The following is a 22,362-nucleotide window of genomic DNA, read 5'->3' on the forward strand; positions in this document are numbered from 1 at the left end:
AAGATCCCCTTACCGGTCATCTTTAAAAAAAAAAAAAAAAAAAAAAATTGCATCCCAATTTAAGAAAAAAAGTATTGCAAAGTGGCAGCTGATTCTGGAAGTTCCCGTGAATGGAAACTTGGTTTTATAAAAATATAAATTGATATGCAAAAAGATGGGTTGAATAAAATAAATTATGATACCTCCACCCCATGGAGTACCAAGCAACTACAGAAAGAAAAGAATACTAAAATACCTACAGATAAAATTATATGAACAATTGGATTTGCTTCATAATAATCTGGGAAATGGGTACACAGTAAGTGAAATTGGCCATAAATTGGTTATTGCCAAGATTAGGTATTTGGACACATGGTGGTGGTGGTGGTGGTGGGGGGGGGTCACTGTAACATATTTTCAATCATTTATGTTTATATTTCTATTGGGATGCTTAAAGAGGCTTTTACCTACTGGATTTCATCCCCTGGGCAAATATTTGTTGAGCATCACTGCACCAGGCTCTGTTCTTGGCACTGAGGATACAACAGTGATCGGGGAAACTACAACCCCGCCCTCATGACTCTCCTGCCATGTTCCCATCTGCATGTTGCGTCTGAATGAGTGTTCAAAGTAGCAACGTTGACAATGGCATTGGCAGGAGAGGGCAAGAAACACACAGAAGCTCTATGGGGCTGGCTTCCAGTACAGCCAGGTACTGGGTTGCTGGGGACTATGGGTTTCTTTGGAAAAGCTAAGCAAAAATTAGGGAATGCCAGTTTCTACCAGGGGCCCAGGAGAGTGGCTGGGGATGCAGGTGCCCTTCCTCATTTGCCCTCTCATCGATTACCTGGCCTGCTCTGCAACTGGAAGGCTGAGAAGGAAGAACGAACTTGGGCAGAGAATATGAGAGACAGAAGGAGCTTCCTTATTGTTATGGAAACATGGGTGGGTACGAGGGTCAGGAGGACCATGCTGGGATCCTCCTCCCTCAGTGCAAAAGTGATCAGGTCCCTGAAGTAGCTGGGAACACAGGAAGCAAGGAGCAATGGGAACTAAAGGATGTGGTCTCAAGTCACACTGAAGCTGGAGCTGGAAAACTTGAAGTACAGACATACCCTGCCCCTGAAGCAGAAGTGGGTTACTGGCCAGGCAAAAGGCGTTTAACACACAGACTCTTGACCTGCACTACACTGTGAGCATCTCTGGTTGAGCAAGACACTGCCCTGGGTGTGGGGTACAGAGGCGGGTGGAATGGGCACAGCCCTGCCCTCATAGACCTCATAGTCCCAGGCAGAGGCAGATGTGGATCGGGCATGTGTGCAGGGTAAAGGGTCAGATGTGACGGGAGGGAATGCACTGTCATTTCAGATGCAGGGTCAGGAAAGAGGGTATCTCAGTGGAGACCTGAAGGCAGTGAGTGGCTGTTCTAGGTGGAGGGAATAGCAGATGCCAAGGCCTTGAGGTGGGCAGAGCTCAGCACATAAGAATGGCAAGGGGACTGGAATGGGGGAGCAAGAGGAAGAATGGTGGGCACAAGGGAAGAGAGCTGTGGCCCAGTTCTCATGGGGCCCTGGTGCCACATAAGCCCCGCAGGCCTCAGCTCTTCATGAGGTCATGGCCGTCATATTTACTATTACATCCCTGGCACCTAGCATTATGACTTTTGTCGAATGAGTGGATGAGAAACGACTTCAACTCCAAACCTCACAAATTTCAGTATTTGTGGATATCACTAAAGCATAGAGCTCCCTCCATCATTTAAAGCACAGCTGAAAAACTCAAGCCCCGTTCAGAGCCTATAGATGATTCTACAAATAAGGGACAAGAATGCATGCAAAGCTAAACAAATGTGCCAGCACCCTGGCATTTGGGGGTACAAATGCCAGCATTGGCAGAAGGCTTGGGCAGTGCTAGGACAAGCAGAACCTGGAACTCATTAGCTCCTTTGCCACCTTCTGCATACAGCACTTATAAAATCAGTCTAAAAACAGCTGTGTGCTGAACCTTATCTTTTATTGCCAATAAGTGGGTAAGAGGCCTTTCCTCTTTTGCCCCAGTGGTCTGGGGCTGGGGAGGAACAGCACACCCCCCTGCCCTCCCAGCCCCTCCGAGATAACTAGGAAGCCCAGCATGTAGCCTTGGCCACCACAGCCCTACACTCACTTCTTCGTGGAAAAGGACAGTTTTGTCTGCACAAACCCTTTTGCCCCAAGCGTCTTTCATTTGCAAGGGAATGCTCTGGCAACGTGATCATTGATGGGTGCTGCCTGTGCCCTTTGAGCCATATTATGCTAAGAAGATGCTTTTAAAAATGAAATCACTCTTTCTCCAAGTGTAGGTCAACTCTGCAGCTCCACCACCAGAGCTTTCCCCACTGTGGCTTCCCAGAAACACCTGCACATGGTGCCCAAGTTCTCCCGAGTCCCATTCCCACTGACCGGCTGGCATCTGCTACACATAAACTCACACCACGCGAGGGAGCCGCCTTTTAACTCTTTTTGAAGCTCTCATCGCTCACTTGGGGGACTGCTGGCCTGAACACCATATCATGGTGGATTTATTCTCACCATAGGTCTAGAGAATGGTGGATTTATTCACACAGTAAATTTGTGCCACCAGCAAAAGCCAAATTGCACATTTTAATTTATCCCAAACTGTTCTTTCCTAGTTGAGAATCATCCCTCTTCTGATCACTTTGCTTTCTCTCCGATTCACTGGTGCTTGGCTTTTTTCTCTCTTACAGGGAAACATATAATGTATCAGTTCAGGAGATTTACCATGAATGCAACACATGTCACAAAGAAGATGCGAGGCTACAAGGCTGTCGGTCGGCTCACCAACCGGTGACTTGCTCCCATTCACCAACTGCAACTCAAAAAGCTCAAATTTAGAGTCTCTGTAAAATTACCCTTTACTCCATGAAAGGGGCCTTGGAGGTCACCTGAGAATCCACTGACATTGCACATATTAAATCTGAGAACAAGTGTCTGCACGGCAATCATAAACCAGCAGCCCGGAGGCTGAAACCTGCCTACGGACATGTGGTGTGTAACTTTTACTTTAAAAAATAAAAAAATTGAAAATAGATGCCAAGCTTTAAAAAAAGAGGAAATCCACCTGAAAAGTGGGATTCCTGGCACGTCTTGAAAAGTCATACATTCTGGCAGCCCTGGACTGGCATTCGCACATGGCCACCACCGATAGAGGTTGGGCAGTGGTGCTCCCTTTAGATAGGGCAGAAGTGCTCCAATTTCCAACGTGTACCCTGTCCCCTTCCCCCTGTTGTCACATGCGTGACTTGGCCTAGAAAGTGTACACTATGCTGTGTGGCGAAAGATCCGGGGAAACAGCTGACTTAGCCCTGTTTTGTCTTGAGATGTCCACACTTACCTGTAAAATCCAAGTGGGAGAGGGGGAGTGCACGCTGGGACAACAATCTAGACCTGAGCACACCAATTCTTCCACTCATTGCAAGATGGCTCAGCATCTTCAGGCTCCCTGCTGCCAGTGGGGCGGGAGATTGCAACAAATGGCCACAAATTCCTCCCACCCCTGTATGTGGGCCACATATGATTTTGCAGTATGACTCTGCAGCGTTTCCATCAAGAGGTGGAGTCTATTTCTCTAGGTGAGCTTGGGCTGATGACTTTATTTGGCCAACAGGACGTTCGCAATCATGACCAAGTAGTCTACAAAAGCACTCATGCCCTGGGGCTTGTCTTCACTTGCTGCCCTGAGACCACCAGTGCTGGATAGTAAGACCATATGGAACAGAGCTGAGTTGTCCCGGCTGAGGTCCTCAGGCCAAATTACCCTGCCAGACATGAGTGAGGCCGTCTGAGAACACCCAGCCTGGCCACCACTAGCTCATTATAGAACCTCCCAGTCCACCCGAACTCAGGAACAATAATAAAAGAGCTGCTGCTTTATGCCACTGCATTTTGGGGTGGATTGCTAGGCAGTAGTTAACAGCTGACACACATGGCTTGTCAAGGCCTGTGTTCTTCTCATCTCTAAAGCCTGTGCTGGGGCCTCTCCGTGGCAGGTGTTCTCTGTAACCTCAACACTCACCCTCCTGCTGCTGCCTTTTCTATAGCACAGGAATGCACATGATTTTCAAGGAAGGCAATCAAGGCCCCCTGTCTAAATGACTTCTGCTCTTTCCTCTTGGGTGTTCTAGTGCGTTGCTCCCCACCTGCCTCTGAAGAATCTGTAGCAAAATGTCTTGTGTGGTTGACTTTTATATGAAAGGAACAGCTGTTGTTCTGTCTTCCCAGCATGGTGACTTTCACAGCACTCATGGCTTCCCTAGGGGAAACACCCCTTCCCCACTCTTCTGAGTCTTTTGGGCAGATTTGACCATACTCTCAGCCCAGCCTGGGTTACTGGGAGAACTATCGCTGTCTGACCACAGAGACTGGAAACTGGTTCAGAGGAGAGCTGGTGTTGGACTCTCACTGGAACTAGGAAAGGAGCAGTCTCTCTCCCCTGGGGCTACAAAGCAGGTAAAAGGGAGCCTGGAGCCACTGTGGCCACCTCCGGGCCCCAGTGAAATGCCTACCTGATAGTGACTAGAAATGTGGTTCTCAAAGTGTGGTCCCTGGACCAGAAACATCAGGATCACCTGGGAACCTGTTAGGAATTAAAATGCTTAGGCTCCATCCCAGACCCACTGAGTCAGAAACTCTGGGACTGGGGCCCAGTGTTCTGTGCTTTAATTGCCTTTGCAAGTAATTCTGATACACATTCAAGTTTGAGAACCACTGGGCTAGAGGAGAGTAGAGCTAAGTAATGAAGAGATAGCTTTCTATGATATCACCTGAGTACCTGGATCTCACCATTCCTGAGGCCAAATCTACAATCCTGGAAGTTTTATATCTGTGAGCAGTACATTTCCCTTTGTTGCTTAAGCCAATTTGGATTTCTGTCACCTGTTATTAATGAACACTGACTAATATACTATGAGACTCTGGACTTTGGCAGAATGGTCTTTCTGCTGCAGGTTTTCCTGTCAGAAACACTAACTATAGGGCTGTCAGGGTCCTTCCTCTAATTCACTCACATTGAGGGGTATTACTTTATTTCTGTGGTTTGCAGCTTGTCTGGGAAAAGTGGTTCAGATATATTACTTCCTTAGAGCACTCTGACAACATGGACAGTAAACTTTCTGCATTAAAGACTAATGTTCTCTCACCCTCAGAAAGACAATGGGCCTCTGGGAGGAGATTACATTAGTTTCTTGGAAGGCTTATGGATAGAGACTACAGTAACACAGGACATGAGGCCTTTTCATTAGAACTAGGGATGATTACAGTGATAGAGAGGAATGAAGCTGTCATGGAGTTGCATTATATGAACATTTCTGACACAAATCCAATTTTATGGGCTTGGCCAAAAAATAAAAATAAATAAAAAAGGGCAAGGGGAGAAATGACTCTTTAAAGGGTACAGGCAATAGGTTATTCTTCTGGAATGGTGGACTAGCTAATATGGACCAACCCCTCCTGGAGTGCAACTAGAAAACCTGCAACAAACAGTATAAAACTCTTTTTGAAAAAAAGAAATCTGTTTGAGGGCATGGAGAGTGAACAAGGATGTGAAGAAGTACAGGACCAAGAGCAGACAGGAGAAAGAAACCCAGGGATGAACCAAACATCTGTAAAGACTTTCCCCTCAAGATTCTGCTGATTCCCATAAGAGCTGCCCCAAGGTTGAGAAGTGGGACAGAGCTTTCGACAGACTCAGGGGCTACAGTTTGAGAGTGAGGGTAGCCTGGAAATAGCCAGGAGTGAAGGGTGTAGAAAGGTTAACAAAAAGGGAAAATCTAAATTACTATTCACTGTATAAAATAATAATAATATTAATGCCTAGTGGGGTTTAAAACCTAGAGAGAATTAAAATTCATGGGAATAGCATTTAAGTTGGTAGGGAAGTAAATGGAGTAACAAAGTTGTAAGGCTCTTTCACTGAATGGGAAGTGGTAAGCTTTCTAATTTAAAGTAGACTCTGATAAGTCAAGAATGCATGTTGTAATGTCTGGTAATGACTAAAAGAATAATTAAAGAATGCATAACTAACAAACTAATAGAGAGGAAAAAAGAGGAATAATACAAAACAATCAGTTTAAAAAAGGGCAAGAAAGGAGAGAAAGAGGAACATAAAACAGGTGGAACAAATAAAAAGCCAACAATAAGAGAGTAGATTTAAATTCACATATACTAGCAATTACATTAAATGTAAATGGACTAAATGCTCCCATTAAAACACATGGATTGTTAGAGGATAAAAATAAAAACCAATTACATGCTGCTTACAAGAGATAAACCTTAATATAAAAATGCAGAAAGTCTGAAAGCAAAAGAATGAAAAAAGATACAAGTAAACACTTACCAAAAGAAAGCTGGAATAGCTCTGTATTAGACAAAGTAGACTTTAAGGCAAAAAGCATTATTAGAGCAAAAGACAGACAACACATAATGATAAAAGGTTCAATTCACCAGGAAGATATAAAAAGTCTAATTTTGTATGCACCAAAAAATACAGCCCCCCTTCCATACACAAAGTAAAGCAAGTATTGGTTAGAGCAGCATGGTGTTACAATACCAAGGTAAAAGGGTTTAGAATCCCATACTAGCCAGCCACTGTCACTGCCCACCCCCCCAAAGCCCCCAAAAGAATAGCAGGTAGGCAGTCTATGTGCCAGGTTTTGCCTGGAGGAGGGCGAGCTGGTTTGTGATTCTACTGTCCTCTCAGGAGGTAGAATCTCAGGAAGTAGAATGCCTCTGTGGTGTCAACATTCCAGTGCCCACAGCATGATGCCAGTGCTTAAAAACACATTTTTCCTATAACCCAGACCCTAAACAAAACCAACTGCTTTATCTGGGGCTCAACCAAGAAGCTATGACTTTTTTCCCACACTGATGGAGAGACTGACTCTCTTGGGATTACTGAGAGATGATATACCTGTATGGGGTCATCTGTATATAGCCATATAAGCTCATGTTATCATCAATTTGAGGGATTTCTAAGGGTAGCTCTGGCCCCCTGTGCTTTTTGCTGTTTTTAGAGCCAAACACCTGGGTGAGATGTGGTCCCACTGTAATCCCATTTCAATGTGAGGGTAGTGACAGTGCTGGGGTTTTCAACTTTCCTCTTAGCCACAGAACTCCTTCTTCAAGTTTGGCTTATGTAGGAGCCATGTATATTGAACAGATAAAACCTGAGCTCCAAACCTGTTCAAAATGAGGATTCTACCACCTCAAACAGTATCCTCTTTAAGAGTATGAGGGAACGAATTGCTCTAAGAAACAAATACCAGGAAGAAACACCATTTTTATCAGATGGGCCCAGTGACACACAATTTTTATATGAATGCATGCTTCTCTGCCATGGTGGCCAAGACACTCAGAGCCACTCTGTGATCACTGTAGGTATTTGTTTGTTCACCCCGGCTTCTTATTTTCCTACTCTTGTTTTCTCTTCACCTCATTTCCTCCCATAGTTTTTAAAGTCATGCACTACACGCTATATGTCATTTGTTAGACCATGTCAGAACTTTTTGGAGAAAGTCAGATTATAAGTTAGTTAGTTAAGCTCTAGCTCTTAATGTGTTATACATAAAGATCTGTGTTATGGGTTGAATCATGTCTCGTAAAAGGGTGTTGAAGTCCTAACCCCTAGTACCTGTGAATATGACATTATTTAGAAATAGTGTCTTTGCAGATGATTGAATTAAGATGACATCATTAGGGCCTTAATCCAATAGAACTGGTATCTTTGTAAAAAAGGCAAATTTGAACATGAAGACAGACAACCACACAGGGAGAATGCCATGTAAAGACTGCACTTAAGCTGCCACAGCCAAGCTAGTGTGAGGCCTGGAACAGATCCTTCCCCAGTGCCTCCGGAGGAGGCCCTGCCAACACCTTGATCTTGGATTCTAGCCTCAGGAACTGTGAGACAATACATTTCTGTTGATTAAGCCACTCAGATTGTGGGACTTTGTTATGGCAACCCTAGGAAAATTATACAGGATACAAGATGATTTTAGTTGCTACATGGTTTAACTTTAAAAAAATATTGATAGTAATATATTTATATTAATGCACATTAGAACAAACATACCAAGTGACTCAAGCCTATGATTTTCAGGCATGTTATTGCTTAGGACTAGGCTGAAGTGGGTATGTGTTAAGAAAATGACAGTTAGCACATGAGGGCTGTACGGTGTAGTTTAGGGCAGAGATTCTGCAGCCCAGGTTCTCACATACTGGCTTCACCACTTACTGGCTGTGTGACCTTGAACAGATTCCCTAGCCTCTCTGTGCCTTGGTTTCCTCTGTGCAATTGTGTTGATAATGGCAGTACCTACTGCATGGTGTTGTTTGGATGATCAAATGCAAGATTACATATGCAGTGCTTAACACAGCCTGGGAGCCAATTCAGTGCTTTGTAAGTGTCGGCTCTTAATTTTATTACATGGATATGAAAAAAATACTGATTGTGGCACATACATGAAAGAGAGGAGTCCAAGTTAACTCAGGAAGGTGTCTGGGAAGTGTGCATGACCAACAGTGTGCCACTCCTACCCTACCAGGGGCTCTGGAGTTTTCATGCCCAGCGGCTCTACCCTGGGTTTCATTTTTTTTAACAACTTGTTTTGGAGGAACTTCTGTAAAGCCACTTTAATTTTTTTTGGAGGCCTATTGACTTGAGCAGCAGTCAGCAGGGTGATCCGGGGGTGTAGAAGAAACACCACCACATGGGATGGCCACCCACAGCCCTCACCTGCTGTTGAGCTCTGAGAGCAGACCTGGCCTTTCTCTTATCCCAGGGCTCCTTCTCCTCTCTCTCCCCAGCTCCTCACCTGACTAAAGCTGATAAGAGCCAAAATTCGCCAGATTTTTCTGACATCTAACATTTTGTATCTTGCTCTTGACCCCCACAGATCATTCCTCCATTGTCTATTTACAATGTGACACCTCTGTGATCCTATCAGCTCAGAGAACTTAATGGGCCAGCAGTGGTTGCTTCCCACCTCCAATTTCCTTGGGCCCCAGACAGGTTTCTTTCCAGGCTCTGGGTTTCTCCAAGAAGTCTCTAGGAAATGGTTTGATGCTAACTCTGCCCCAGCGGATTCTGGCTCCTTGTAGTGGGATGCAGGCTCTCTTTGGCTGCAGGATGAAGATCAGAGAACTACTACAGAGGTCTCAGCACTATGCGGCTTGTCCACACACAGATTACAGCTCTGGGGACCTGGCTTGCCTGAGTCTCCTCTGCTTGTGGTGCAGACTCAAAACTTACCCGAGCCACGTGATAAGCCAGTGCCCCACATCACTGTCAGGTCCCAGCTCCCCCGCCCCATCACTGCAGGCTCCTCAATGCCCAGTTTCTCACCCTAGGTTGTTCAGGATAAAAAATCACAACTAGTCTTATTCCTACAACTGCCTCCTCAGCAAGCCTAGTGACTGTCCAGAATCCATCCACCGGTAACACTCAGAGACCGAGCCTCCACCCTCTCTATCCTCACAACCTGCCCTCTTCCCTGGTCACCTCACATCCACTGGCTCCTGACAGGCCATGTTCCACCTGATCTAAACCAAGTCACAGCAGCCCCTGCTGCAAAGTCTCAGCTGCCGCTTTCCAGCTGTGTGAATCACCTGCACCTTGCCTTGGTTCCTCATCTGTGAAATGGGCACAATCACGAAACCTACCTTAAAAGGTTATCATAAGTATTATACAAGATGACAGAAGTAAAAACCCTGCAATGGTGGCTGGCTCATAGCAAATGCTCAATAAACATAACCTTTCATTTCATTGGAAGAGAAACAGACTCTTCACCATAAACTCTTTTGCACCTTTAGAATTTTGTGCCATCTGCATGTATTATTATCCATATAAAGTAAGCAAATTAAAAGTAAAAACAAAAATAAAAGAAATTTCAGTTATAACTACAGTTTGGTTGTAGAATCAGAAAGTAGCTCTGATGGCTAATTTTATGTGTTGACTTGACTGAAGAACCCAGATATTTGGTCAAACATTATCCTGGGTGTTTCTAAAGGGCATTTTACATGAGATTAACATATTAATCAGTAGAGCAAAGCAGACTGTCTTCCACAAAGTGAGTGGGCCTCACCCAATCAATTGAAAGCCTTTAGAACAGAAAGATGGACGCTTCCCTGGAAAGAGAATTCCCCATCACACTTCATCAGCAACATAGACTCTTCCTGTAAGATGGCCTTTGAAGTGGCACGTTGGCTCCTCCTGGGTCTCCAGTCTACTGACCCACCCTGCAGATTGGGCTTGCCGGCCTCCATAAGTGCATGAGCCAATTCCCTATAATAATCTCTTTCTCTATATATACATATATATTGGTTCTGTTTCTCTGGAGAACCCTGACTAATACATTTGCTATCGGTCAGCTCAGCCCTCAGTGAGGAGCATAATGAAGTGAGACCTCCCATCATGGCACCCCATGAGAGTGACTGAGCCCCAGACCACTCCTGTGCTCAGGGGCCCCCGGAACTCTTACTTGAGCATGCCCTCTCCTGGTTGGGGAGCACAGCAGGTGGCTGGGGATTCAGGTTTGGCTCAGGTTTGCTGGGAATAAAGACCTCAGCATTGTCCTTCCGTTTAGCCGACAAATTCCTTTCCCTTTTATTACCTGTAGGAAAACAAGTGTTTACCTGTCAGACACTGAGAGCAAGCAGAATTGGGGCATTTGTTCAAGCATTTGTTTATTATTCATTCACTTATTTACTTCACAAATATTTATTGAATTACCCTGTGCCAGCTCCCTTGCTAGCTTGGGATTGCTGACAGTGCTGTGTGCCCAGCACCACATTTTGGTAAATAAATGAAATATTCTGGGACACACAAAGGTTTTCAAATTTTAACATTTCTGGAGCTGGCTGGTCAGCTCAGTTGGTTACAGTGTGATGCTGATAACATCAAGGTCCAGGGTTTGATCCCTGTACTGGCCAGTTGCTGGGGGGGGGTAGGGGAGAACATTTCTAAACAGAGACAAGCCTCACTATCAGTGGGGTACAGCATGGTACATTAGTAATGGTGCCACAAAGGACAACTTGGAGAGGAAGGAGTACAGCAAAGCACACTCACTGCCCTCTGGGAGCTCACAGCCGAGTTGAGGAAAAGGCCGGCTGAGCAGATAAGAGAGCAGGGCTTGCACAGAAGGGCCTGGTCCCCATGGAGAAGCATGTGCCCTGATGGTGTGGTTGGCAGGTGTGTGGGGAGGTGACGGTGAAGAGGGTCCTTATAGATGACTAAGGAGTTGCCAGGGGCACCAGGATGGGGGCATTCCAGACATGGGCAGCATGTGTGTGTGTGAAGGCGGCGAGGGCTTGAGGTGGCAGGTGTGGAGGTGAGGGCTAGTGATGGGCCGGGGAGCAGAGCCGTAGGGTAAGGGCCTGCAGGCCAGGCTCTAGAGCCTAACTTCCTCCTCAGGTCAGTGGGGCACCTGCACCCTGGCAGCACAGGGGATGCCTCCAGATGCTGGCAATTTGCCTCCATTTGCCGGGCAAACGGTTTGTTTTGTTTCGTTTTTTACCTCATCTGATGGTCTAAGTTATTTATTTATTGGGAAGGGGAGGCAAATGTTTTTAAAGCAATTATATATCTCAATATGAATAGAAAAAATATGTATCTAGCATTTCAAATCCTTGATTTCATGAATATTACTGCTTAGAACAATCCTAGAATTATGAAAGAAAAGAAAGAGAAAGGGAGAAAGAAGGAGAAAGCAGGGGGAGGAGGAGAAAGAGAGAGAGAATAGAAGGAAGGAAGGAAGGTGACTGGTTTAAATACCAGTTAAAAATAGTACAAGTGGAAAAAAAATAAAAATAAAAGAAAAAAACATAGTACAGGTGGTTTGTGAATATGGCAAAAACCTGTGAAGAAGGGTGACAAATGGCTAGAGTTTGGCAAAGTTAGCTCCAGGGTGTTGGAGCCAGCAAAGGTTTACAAGCACAGGAAGGATGCATTCAAGATGACCAGGTGGAAAAGCAGCCCCGCTGGCAGCGAGGCAGGTGGGGAAATGGAACAGAGAGCCTTCAGGCAGGGAGAGCCCTCTGGTGCCTGCACTTGGGGACCTCCTGGCCTGGGAAGGAAGAACACCTGGGAAGTGCCTGCTAAAGTGCAATGGGAGGGGAGTCCCAGCAGAGGAGATCCTGGGGCCTGTGGTGGCCCACAGGAAGGGGAGTCCCAGAACCAAGGGCCCCCTGTGATTCTTGGGAGCTCAAGGTAGGTGTGGGGACCTGTGTAGGGTCTGACCAACTCTCACTACCCTTTCTGCCATCTCCTCTTGACTCTGTCACAGACAGACATTTCTCCACCATTTTCTGAAGTAGTTGCTCCCTGGTTGGCTGGATACCCAGGGCCCAAGGGCAGCCCAGTGTGTGACAGAGAACTATGTCAATCACAGGTCAATGGGACAAGACAGAGAATGGAGAGGGGCAGATGACCCTGGACTTCCCAAGGGCTGAGAATATGATGCATAGAGTGACAGCCATGATTCAGTTCAGCCTCCTGAGTGCCCAGGCTCTGGGGTATGTCCTGGGCACACTTGGCCTCATCTGCTCCCCCAGCTATCCTGGGGGTAGACACTCCTATAAGGTAGGCAGAACAGTGATCCCCAAGGATGTTAAAGCCCTAATCCTCAGCCCTGTGAATATGTTAAATTACAAGGCAAAGGGGAATTAACACTGCTAGTCAGCTAACCTTAAAATAGGGAGATTATCTTGGATTATTCGGGTGGACCCAATGTAAAAACAAGGGTCCTTAAAAGTGGAAGAGGGACAAAGTTTCAAATTGGGATGATGAAAGACTTCTGGAGATGGACAGTAGTAATGATTATGTAACAATATGAATGTTCTTAATGACAATGAATTGTACCATGAAAAATGGTTAAAATGGTAAATTTTATGTTAAATGTATGCTGTGGATTGAATGTCCCCCCAAAACTCATTGAAGCTTGACCCCCATTGTAATGGTGTTAAAAGTGTGGGAAATCTGATTATGGTATGTAAAAGGCAGAGCCTTTAAGCGGTGATTAGATTGTGAGGGCTGTGCCTTTGTGAATGGATTGATCCACTCATGGAGTGATGGAGTGATGGTTGTGGTTCTGATGGCTTTATAAGGAGGACAAGTGAGAAGATTAGCTCTCTCTTGCTCAGGCCATTCTTTTGCCCTGTGATACCCTGCATTGCCACGGGACGCCATATAGTGTTCCCACCCAGAGGAAGGACCTCACCAGATGTGTCCCCTGGACCATGGACTTCCCAGCCTCCAAAACTGTAAGAAATAAATTCTATTTCTTTATACATTTCCCAGTTGCACGTAGTCTCTTACAAGCAACAGAAAACAGACTAATCCATATATATGTTACCACAGTAACACACACATGCTCACACACACACACACACACACACACACACACACACACACACACACACACACAAGTGGAAGTGGTGGAGGGAGGCAGGAGAGGAGGGTCAGAGGGAGATGTGACTGCAGAAGCAAAGCACAGAGAGATGCAAACTTGCTGGCTTTGAAGGCTGGCTTCCTTTGAGGAAGGGGCCATGAGCCAAGGAATGTGGGTGGCTTCTGGAAGCTGGAAAAAGCAAGAAAACAGAATTTTCCTGAGAGCCTCCAGAAGGAACACAGGCCTGCTTATTGGAGTGAACAGGACTAAAGCCTGGGACCTAAAACCACACGGGTTCTAAAATATTTTTAAAAGATAGTGTTTTTGTTGGCATGCATTTCTCTGAGTTCCCTCTTTTCCCATGGTTATCTGATATTTTGAATCTTGGTTATGGGGCAAGATGACATTATTTACATGAATGTAAAGTTGTTTTCCAGCCAGCCTGAAGTTGCAGACTTGCACGTACTACCCAGAACCTGAGATAACAGCAAAGATGAGAACAAAACCAGACGAGGCCTCAGAGAGACCTTGTACCTGAGACCTTCCATGAACCTTTCACTGCTCCTCATGCCCCTCCCTCCTGCTTTTCTCTTCCCATGTTCCATTTCCTCATCCCCCTCTTTAAAGCCCCCTCAGTAAACCTGAGGCTTTGAGATGGCTTCAGTCTGGCCACTCTCCTTCAGGTTTACCAGAGAGATGGGTTAGCCCAACATCTCTCCTCAGGTCACCAGTATTCCTGAATAAAAGCTGACTTCCATTTTTGCCAACATCTGATTTTTGAGTGGTTTCCTTTTGTCTGGGGGCAGGCAGCCGGACTTCTGAGTTCAGTGTCAATTTTGGGGAGCCTGAGCCAGGAGCTGAGTGGTCCCTTGTACCACGCTGACACTGATTTTAGCCCAGTGAGACTCATGTTGGACTACTGACCTACTGAACTGTAAGATAAGAAATCTGTGTTGTCTTACGCCACCAAGTTTGTGGTAATTTGTTACAGCAGTGACAGAAAACTGATACGTCCCATTACATGGGAAGGCTCTGAGGTTCACTGGTCCAAGCGCAAAGAGCTAGGAAGTGATGTGAACAGGATCTGGTCAGGCCTGTCTGTCTCCAAGCCCAGCCCTCAACTATTTTATTCCCCAGCTACTTGCCCCCTCCTCTCCATTAGACGGTTCTCCAGAAACTGGCCGGGAGGTTTGCTTTGGCCATCAAAAGTCTATATAAGGATATGTTCCAGGGTACCTAAGTATGCAGACTCCTGGTGCAACCCTAGAGCCATGGGGTCTTCATGGAAAGTGGCTCAGAACCACCACTGAGCTCATCTCGTACCCCTCTCTCCTTGCTCACTTGGCTCCAGCCATGCTGGCCCTTTTCCTGTCCTTGGCAAAACAAGCTCTTTCTCTTCAGGCCCTGTGTGCTTGCTGCTCCCTGTGCCTATGGCTGTGCCTATGGCTCGGTTGTCCCATTCCTGTCTCAGCTTAAACATCACCTCCTCTGAGAAGGCTTCCCTGAATACTCTGGCTAAAGTGGCCCCAACTCCCACCCCCCACCAGCCTCTGTTTTATACTCTTCACAGCTTTTAGGACTATCAGGTACCAGTCCCTCCTCCTCTCTCAATTCCCAACCTGACCCATGAACTTGGCCCTCTCCTTTCCAGTTACTGAAGAAATGACTTCTGCCCTTCCCTGTGCTGTTCACTCGTGGCCCTTTATTTGCAGGAGGACGAGTCGGATTGGAGACACGGGGGCAGGGAGCCACAAGGCTCAGCCCAACTCCTCTCTTCCTCCTTCCAGCCCAGAAGGCATGGCCCCCTCCACCAGCTGACGCCCATGCCAGCAGCAGTCCAGCTTGGCCAGCATCAGGGTGGGGGCCTATCCCTGTCAGAGCAACAACACTGAATGGCCTCCATTCCTGCTGTCATTGGGTGTAAAGGTGATAACTGGCTCTTCTTCTATCAGAGTCTGAGGCCTGCCTCTCTTTGTTTATAACAAGTTTGGAGGGAAAATGAGTGGGTTACTTCCTGGCTCCCCAATACCCAGCTATTACTTTGTAACTTTACCTGGTTTCTTTAGTCAGGCTAGTGGTTAGAGCTCAGGCTCTGGTCTCATACTGCTGAAATTTTGATCCCAGCTCTTCCCCTTCCTAACTGTGAACTTGGGCAAGTTACTTGACCGCTCCATGCCTCAGTTTACCCATCTGAAAAATAGGTACAATGGTAGTATTTTCCTTGGGGTTGTGGTGAGGATTAAATGAGGGTCTCTAGGTAAGGCCTTTGGAATAGCATTTGGCACATGTTAATAAAAACTCAGTAAGTGTTGGCAATTATTATGATATGTGCATTTATGTGCTTATTGTCTGATTTCTCTGCTAGAATGTGAGTGCCTTAGGAAAAGGGACTGGGCTTGTCTCGTCCTAGTACAGTGCTTGGGGCGTGATATGTGCCCAAGAATGAATGAATGAACAGCCCAGAGCCATACACATCTTTTCAGGCTATTGCCAGCTGTTCTTGAGTAAATGTGCAACATTTGTTAGAAACTCCAGTCCCATGCTGGAGACTAGGAGACCATACAGCAGGCCCCTTAGCCTCTCGCCTGCTCCTCTCTGCAGAATCCTGTCTCCTGCTGGGGCTGAAGAAGCCTCCAGAGGCCACAGATGAAAGGGACAGGGGCAGTGACAGTGGACAGAACGCACCACAGCCCCTGTGTACATTCAAAGCCTGGACAGCCCCTGCCCATGGCAGATGTCACTGCAGTCAACATGGGGTCTGCCAAGCAATCCAATTGTTAAAAAATGTAAAATGGTGAGAAATTCAAGTTTTCTCTGCTCACTTTATGCCCAAGTATCACTCCTGAACTGTGCCTGGAGTCAATAGTCTTTGTGTGGCCTGGGCCTTCAGACCTGGAAATCACTGTAATGCCCCCCATTTCTAGGTCAGGGGCTTGGTCAGCTTCCTCGGAGCCCCCTCCTGCCCATGATGCCTCTGGGAGAAAATCCCCTGCAGCAGTGCAGTCCCAGTGGGTCTCGCACAGAAGGATCAAACATCGCCCTTCCTGCGTGATGCTCTAGCAGGAGGGTGGACACCTTCATTTACTTGACAGAGGCTTCCTGAGCAGCTGCAATGCGCCAGGTGTGGGCTGCAAGCTGGGGACGCTGGCTTGTGTCCAGCAGAGCGTCACAGGCCATGGGGAGAAAGACAGCTCGGGTCAGTGAGACCAGTGTCCTGAGGACACTGTGGGAGCACAGAGGAGGCCTGACCTATCTGGCTGTGGGGGGAGCACCGGAAGGCTTTGTGCAGGAAGCAATCTCTGAGTGGAGTCATGAGGGAAAAGCAGGGAGCCAGCATTCAGGGTTCAGGGTTCAGAGCGGAGAGGAAAGAGCATGTGTAATCTAGGCAGAGGGAACTGCCCGAGCAGGGGTTTGGTGCTGGAGAGAACATGGCGAGAGCACGTCTGACGGGCAAATGTTGTCTTCTATGGAGACGTCAGCCGCTGGGTGTGTATTTTCCCAGGGCTGCCTGTTATGGACTGAATTGTGTCCCACCACCCTCCCCCCCAAATTTATATTTTGAGTCCTAACCCACAGGAAGTGATTGTATTTAACAGGGTCTATAAAGAGGTAATTAAGTTAAAATAAGGTCATTAGGGTGGGCCCTAATCCAATCTGACTGGTATCCTATAAGAAGAGACTAGGACACAGACATACACAGAGAGAAGACCATGACAGGACATGGGGAGAAGAGGGCCACCTATAAGCCAAGGAAAGAGGCCTCAGAAGAAACTCACCCTTGATCTTAGACATCCACCCTCCAGAACTAGGAGACAATAAATTTCTGTTGCTTAAGCCACCCAGTTTGTGGTACCTTGTTATGGCAGTCCTAGCAACTAACACACTGCCTGATTTCAAACAATCCCTCATTTCCCTTTCCTTAGGTTCGCTCTGGTTCAGAAACTATGGTCTTCTCTTAGCTGGCATAGCCAGCTTTGAGGATGCACTTGGGATAGAAAGAGAGGAGCAGACAGAGGTGAAGCCAGCCTGAGTCCGGGGATAAGGGCTCTTGCCATTAGGCCTCTCCCTACCTCCTCCTCTCTCCTCCCTGTCCCCACCAATTGGGTTGCTCACTGTACTTTCTCTCTCTCTCTCTTTTTTTTGGCAGCTGGCCGATATGGGGATCTGAACCTACAAGGCTGTGCTTTAACCAACTGAGCTAACCAGCCAGCCTTTGTAGGATCTTTTCTGAAAAACCTCCTCCAGTGGACAGCTGCTGTTTCTGCCTGCCCAGCATCCTTGCTCCTGCTCCAGAGTCACCTTGATTTTCCTTTGGAAACTACCTGTAATGCACTGTCAGTCCATGTGGTTGGGTAGTGATAACCACACCTCTTAGTCTGATTGACTGGACCTGGCCAATCAGAGCCATGGTGATTAGTTCAGAGATAACATGTGACCCATTGTGGGTTGACAGCCAGGCCTGGGACTTTTGATGGAGCTTTTAGGAAAGAAAAATTCACTTTCTGATGGAGTTGCAAAGCCCATCCGATCTCTTGGAAAGCCTACCTAAGAATGGAATCCACACAAAGGAAAGCAGGGATGAGAGGAAGAAGGGAAGGAGAAGAGAGAGAAGGAGAGAAAAGGGGAGAGAAGGGAAGAGAAGGGGAAGGAAGAAGAGGGAAGGGGAGGGAAGGGAAGGAAGGTAAATGAGTCCTGCTACAGCTCTGGACTTTTCAGTTATCCAGGCCAATAAATAGTCCCTTTTGTTTAAGCTACTCTGCATTAGCCAGTTGGCAAGTAGATGCTGCTAAACATCCAACAGTACACAGGACAGCCCCCAACAATTATCTGCCAGACATTTACCATCTGGAATTTCAGGTTCATTTGGAAGCCTTTGCCTCTTGCAATCAACAGAGACCTGACTGATATACCTCCTGGCCTATGAGATGGTCTACATAAAGCTGAATTCAAAGTACTGCTGGAGGTATAAGTCCTACTATTAGATCCAGAGACACCAAAGGCAAAGAAATGTCACAAAAGACAGAGCTCACTTTTGGAAACGGGGTTAAATTCCAGCACCACAAGAGTGTCTGGGCCCTGGGGAGGGCGTCCTTCTGTCTCCTGGTCCTTGGGAACATCCTTCTGCACTGAGTCCCCACTGGAAAGAGGGGGGTCATCTCTGGGGTGGCCCATCAGCACCTGGTCCTCAGCTTCGGGCTCAGAGAGTACGTCTTCTTCGATAGAGTCATACTCATCACTGGAACAATCCTTTTGTTTCCTTTGCAGATTTATACTTTGTTCCAGGCTTTTTCTTAGCTCCTGCCAAAAGCCAAGAAGAGAGATGAAAAATAAAATATGGGACTTTGAGAAGAACTTATTTGAAAATAGATCATTTGAACCAAAGAATTATTCCCACCAAACTAACATTTGACAATATCATCTCAGCCCATGTGTTGCCACTCCTAGAAGACGAGAAAACAAAGGATGGGGAAAGACAAGCAACTCTCTGGACAGAGCAGTATTTACAGCACTGATTGTGGTGTCTGTGTCCCTGAGATGCCACTAAAAATGCATGTGCGTGCGTGTGTGTGTAACAGATGACATGGTTCTGGGGCTTGTTAAAACAGATTGTGGAGTTCCACCCCCAGATCTTCCGATTCAGTGGGTCTGGGATGGGGCCTGAGAATTTGCATTTCTAATAAGGCGGTCCTGATGTTGCTTGTCCAGGGACCACACTGTGAATATGAAATCTCAAAAGCCTCCAAATAACCCTAAAATTCCAGATGGTAAAATGTCTGGCGGATAGTTGTTGGGGGCTGTCCTGTGTATTGTTGGGTGGTTAGCTTAAATGTCAAAACATTTAGCATTTACTGCTTGATGATTTTTTCATCTGTTTCTTTTGTCTCCCTGAGATTGTAGATTCCTTAAGGCTGAGCATTAAGATCTATAGTTAAAGTGACCAGAAAATGTATCATCTAAACAAGGATACTTCTGAAAGGGAAAAAGGGGACAGAGTACAAACTGAACTATCCAGACAAACCAGTATGTTTGGTCAGCCTAGCTATGCTACCCTGTAGCCCTTGTAGTACACGACATAGTTCTGAGAAAATGAGAAGCAATCAATAAAGGTTTAATGATTGACTAATAAACATAATAGCTGTGTGGTAGGCTGAATAATGGTTCCCCAAATGTATTCACGTCCTAATCCCCAGAACCTGTGAACCAGCGAGCGCTCAGGAGGAAGTGAGAACACTGTATAGGAAACTTTTATCATCTTAGAGAAATCATCATAAACAGACCAATAATGGAAATAGAGACAATAATGGTGAGGGCTCAGGAAACGAGTCACATGTAACTGGAAACTTAAGGAGAGGGAATCCTGTCATGCAGTAGCCGAATCTTAGCTGACTTGTGTCCTACAGTTACGTGGCAAGCAGAGCTTATAAAAGATAAACTTGGATATTTAGCTCAGAAGATTTCCAAGCAAGGTGTTGAAGATTCAGTCTGGTTTCTTCATGCTGCTTAGAGTAAAATGTGAGAGAAAAGAGACTGAGGGAAGAACTGTTAAGTAAAAAGGAACCAGGACTTGACGATTTGGGAAATTCTCAGCCTAACCAGATTGCAAAAGATGCTAAAATTAGGAGACTCACTGTCAGGAAAGTGTGTCCTGGAGAGGAAACCAAGAGTGTGGCTGGACAACCTGTTTTCTGGTATCTCAGAAAGAGCCAAAGTTCAGAGTACTCAATCACACAACGGACTCTATGAAGAGACTAGACAGGTGACTCACAGATCCCCTTAGACATCTCAGCAGAAGCCAGGAATAGGGATAGGATTATCCAGGAAAGATTTGTAGAGGAGCCTCTTGTCTAATAGAGTGAATCCTAAAGACATACACAGGAGTCACACATGGGTTTCGAAAATGTCATACCAGCAGAAACACTACCAGCTTGTACTGAATGGGAGAAAGGATGAAATGAAAGCAGGCTGCTAGGCTTCCCAAAATTCTACAGACTCATAACTACTCATCTGCAAACACATGTTATCCTTTCTGAAAAAGGAGATCCAAACCACAGAGAATTATTTCCAGGTCTTGAAATCTACTGAAGTTTGCCCATTGGGTTGTTAAATTGCCTGGGTTTGGTGATTCCTTTTTTTTTTTTCTTTAATTTCCCCTTTTTAAATGGGAATGTCTATAACTGTCATCCCATGCCTGACCCACCATTGTATTTGGGAGCAAATAATTTGCTTTCTAGGTTCACAGGTCCACAAATGGAAAGGAATTTTTCCCAAAATGGATCATATCCAGAGTCCCACCCATACATAGTTAATTTAGATTATTTAGATGATGAGATTTGGGAGTTTTGAGCTGATAAAACTACAGATAATATTTTGGACTTGAGTTGATACTATAATGGGTTGAGACTTTTAGGAACCTTGGAATGGGATGAATGTATTTTGCATGTGGGATGGACATGAATCTTTGGGGGATTTTTGTAGGCTGAATAAATGCCTTCCAAAGATGTCTACATCCTAATCCTCAGGACCTGTGAATATGTTACCTTCCATGGCAAAAGGACTTTGCAGATGTGATTAAGTTAAGGATCTTGAGATGGGGAGATTATTCTTGATTATCCAGGTGGGCCCAATGTAATCACAGGGGTTCTTATATGAAGGAGGCAGGAAGATCAGATTCAGAAAGAGAAAACATAAGGATGAAAGCAGAGGTCAGGGAGGAGGAAGATGCTACAGTGCTGGCTTTGAAGAAGGAGGAAGGGGACATAAACCAAGAAATGTAGGTAGCCTCTAGAACCTAGAACAGGCAAGGATATGGATTCTCCTCTAGAGCCTCCAGAAGGAATGCAGGCCTGCAAATGCCTTGATTTTAGACCAATGGAACTGATTTTAGATTTCTGACCTCCAGAATTATAAGATAAGCCATTAAGTTTGTGTTGCACAGCAGACATAGGAAACTAATATAGCCATCTATCTTTTATAGCTGTCTCCCTCCCATCCCCTCAATACCAACTATCAGTGATATTTATTGAGCAACTAGAACACTCCCTGGCACACACTAGGTGCCTGATAAATATCTGCTGAATGACTAAATAAATTATATCATTGACTGGGTGGTGGCTGTGAGCAGAAGTGAGGTACACTCACATACCTTGGAGGTGGCATTAGTGATGTGACCCTTAGCAAGTTACTTAAATCCTCTGAGCTGCATTTTGACATCTATAAAAATGGGTTAACAAATCTCTGCCTCTCAAAATTGTTTTATTAAAGCAGTAGTCTGAACTGGGGATGATTTTGCCCCCAACCCTCAGAGGACAATTGGCAATGACTGGAGATATTTTTGGTCACAACCGGGGGGTGGGGAGTGCTATTGGCATCTATTAGGTGGACACCAGGGACGCCACTAAACATGCTAGAGTGTCCCACAACAAAGAATTATCTAGCCAAAATATCAATAGTGCTGAAGCTGAGAAAGCCTGTGTTAAAGCAAATTTGTATTCACCACTGGCACTTAAAAAGATAACACATGGTCTTCTAATTGAGTGTATTCAGATGGTCCATGCAACTTTCATGGAAACGAGACTGAGGTCATGGCTCATGTCTTCACAGTTTGATTGTGGTGGGCAGCTGGAGGGTCAGCAGATTTATTGCTCCTCTCCACGAAAGCATGAGTTGCTGGGTGGCCTGAGACTTAACAGCGATTTCAGTGATTTTAAGATTAGCAATCCTTTACAGTAGAATAACGCCCTGTACTCTATAAAACATTTTCAGCTCTTTCTCTCATTTGATCCTCACAATGATGCTGTAACACACATAGGTGGAGTAAAAACCTGGTATTACCTGAATTTGGTCAAAACAGGATAGCCTATTGGCTCATGCTCTGGGCTCAACCCCCATTCTCAGGTGAGGTTGTCTTAAGTTATATTCTACAAGGCTGGGGGCAAGGCTGGTGA

General features: G+C 45.8%; 1 protein-coding gene across 1 annotated transcript in view; it reads right to left on the reverse strand.

Moving 5' to 3' along the window:
* The window catches only part of KATNIP (katanin interacting protein), a 180,719-nt gene that overhangs the window by 67,925 nt on the left and 90,432 nt on the right, over positions 1-22,362 (reverse strand). Inside the window, exons 7-8 of the mRNA XM_063100158.1 lie at positions 18,448-18,715; positions 10,511-10,642 (exon numbers count right to left, since the gene is read on the reverse strand). Of these exons, the coding sequence (XP_062956228.1) occupies positions 10,511-10,642; positions 18,448-18,715 (400 nt within the window). The remainder of the gene's footprint in view (positions 1-10,510; positions 10,643-18,447; positions 18,716-22,362) is intronic.

The sequence above is a fragment of the Cynocephalus volans genome, chromosome 6, assembly GCF_027409185.1.
Source record: "Cynocephalus volans isolate mCynVol1 chromosome 6, mCynVol1.pri, whole genome shotgun sequence".
NCBI lineage: Eukaryota > Metazoa > Chordata > Mammalia > Dermoptera > Cynocephalidae > Cynocephalus > Cynocephalus volans.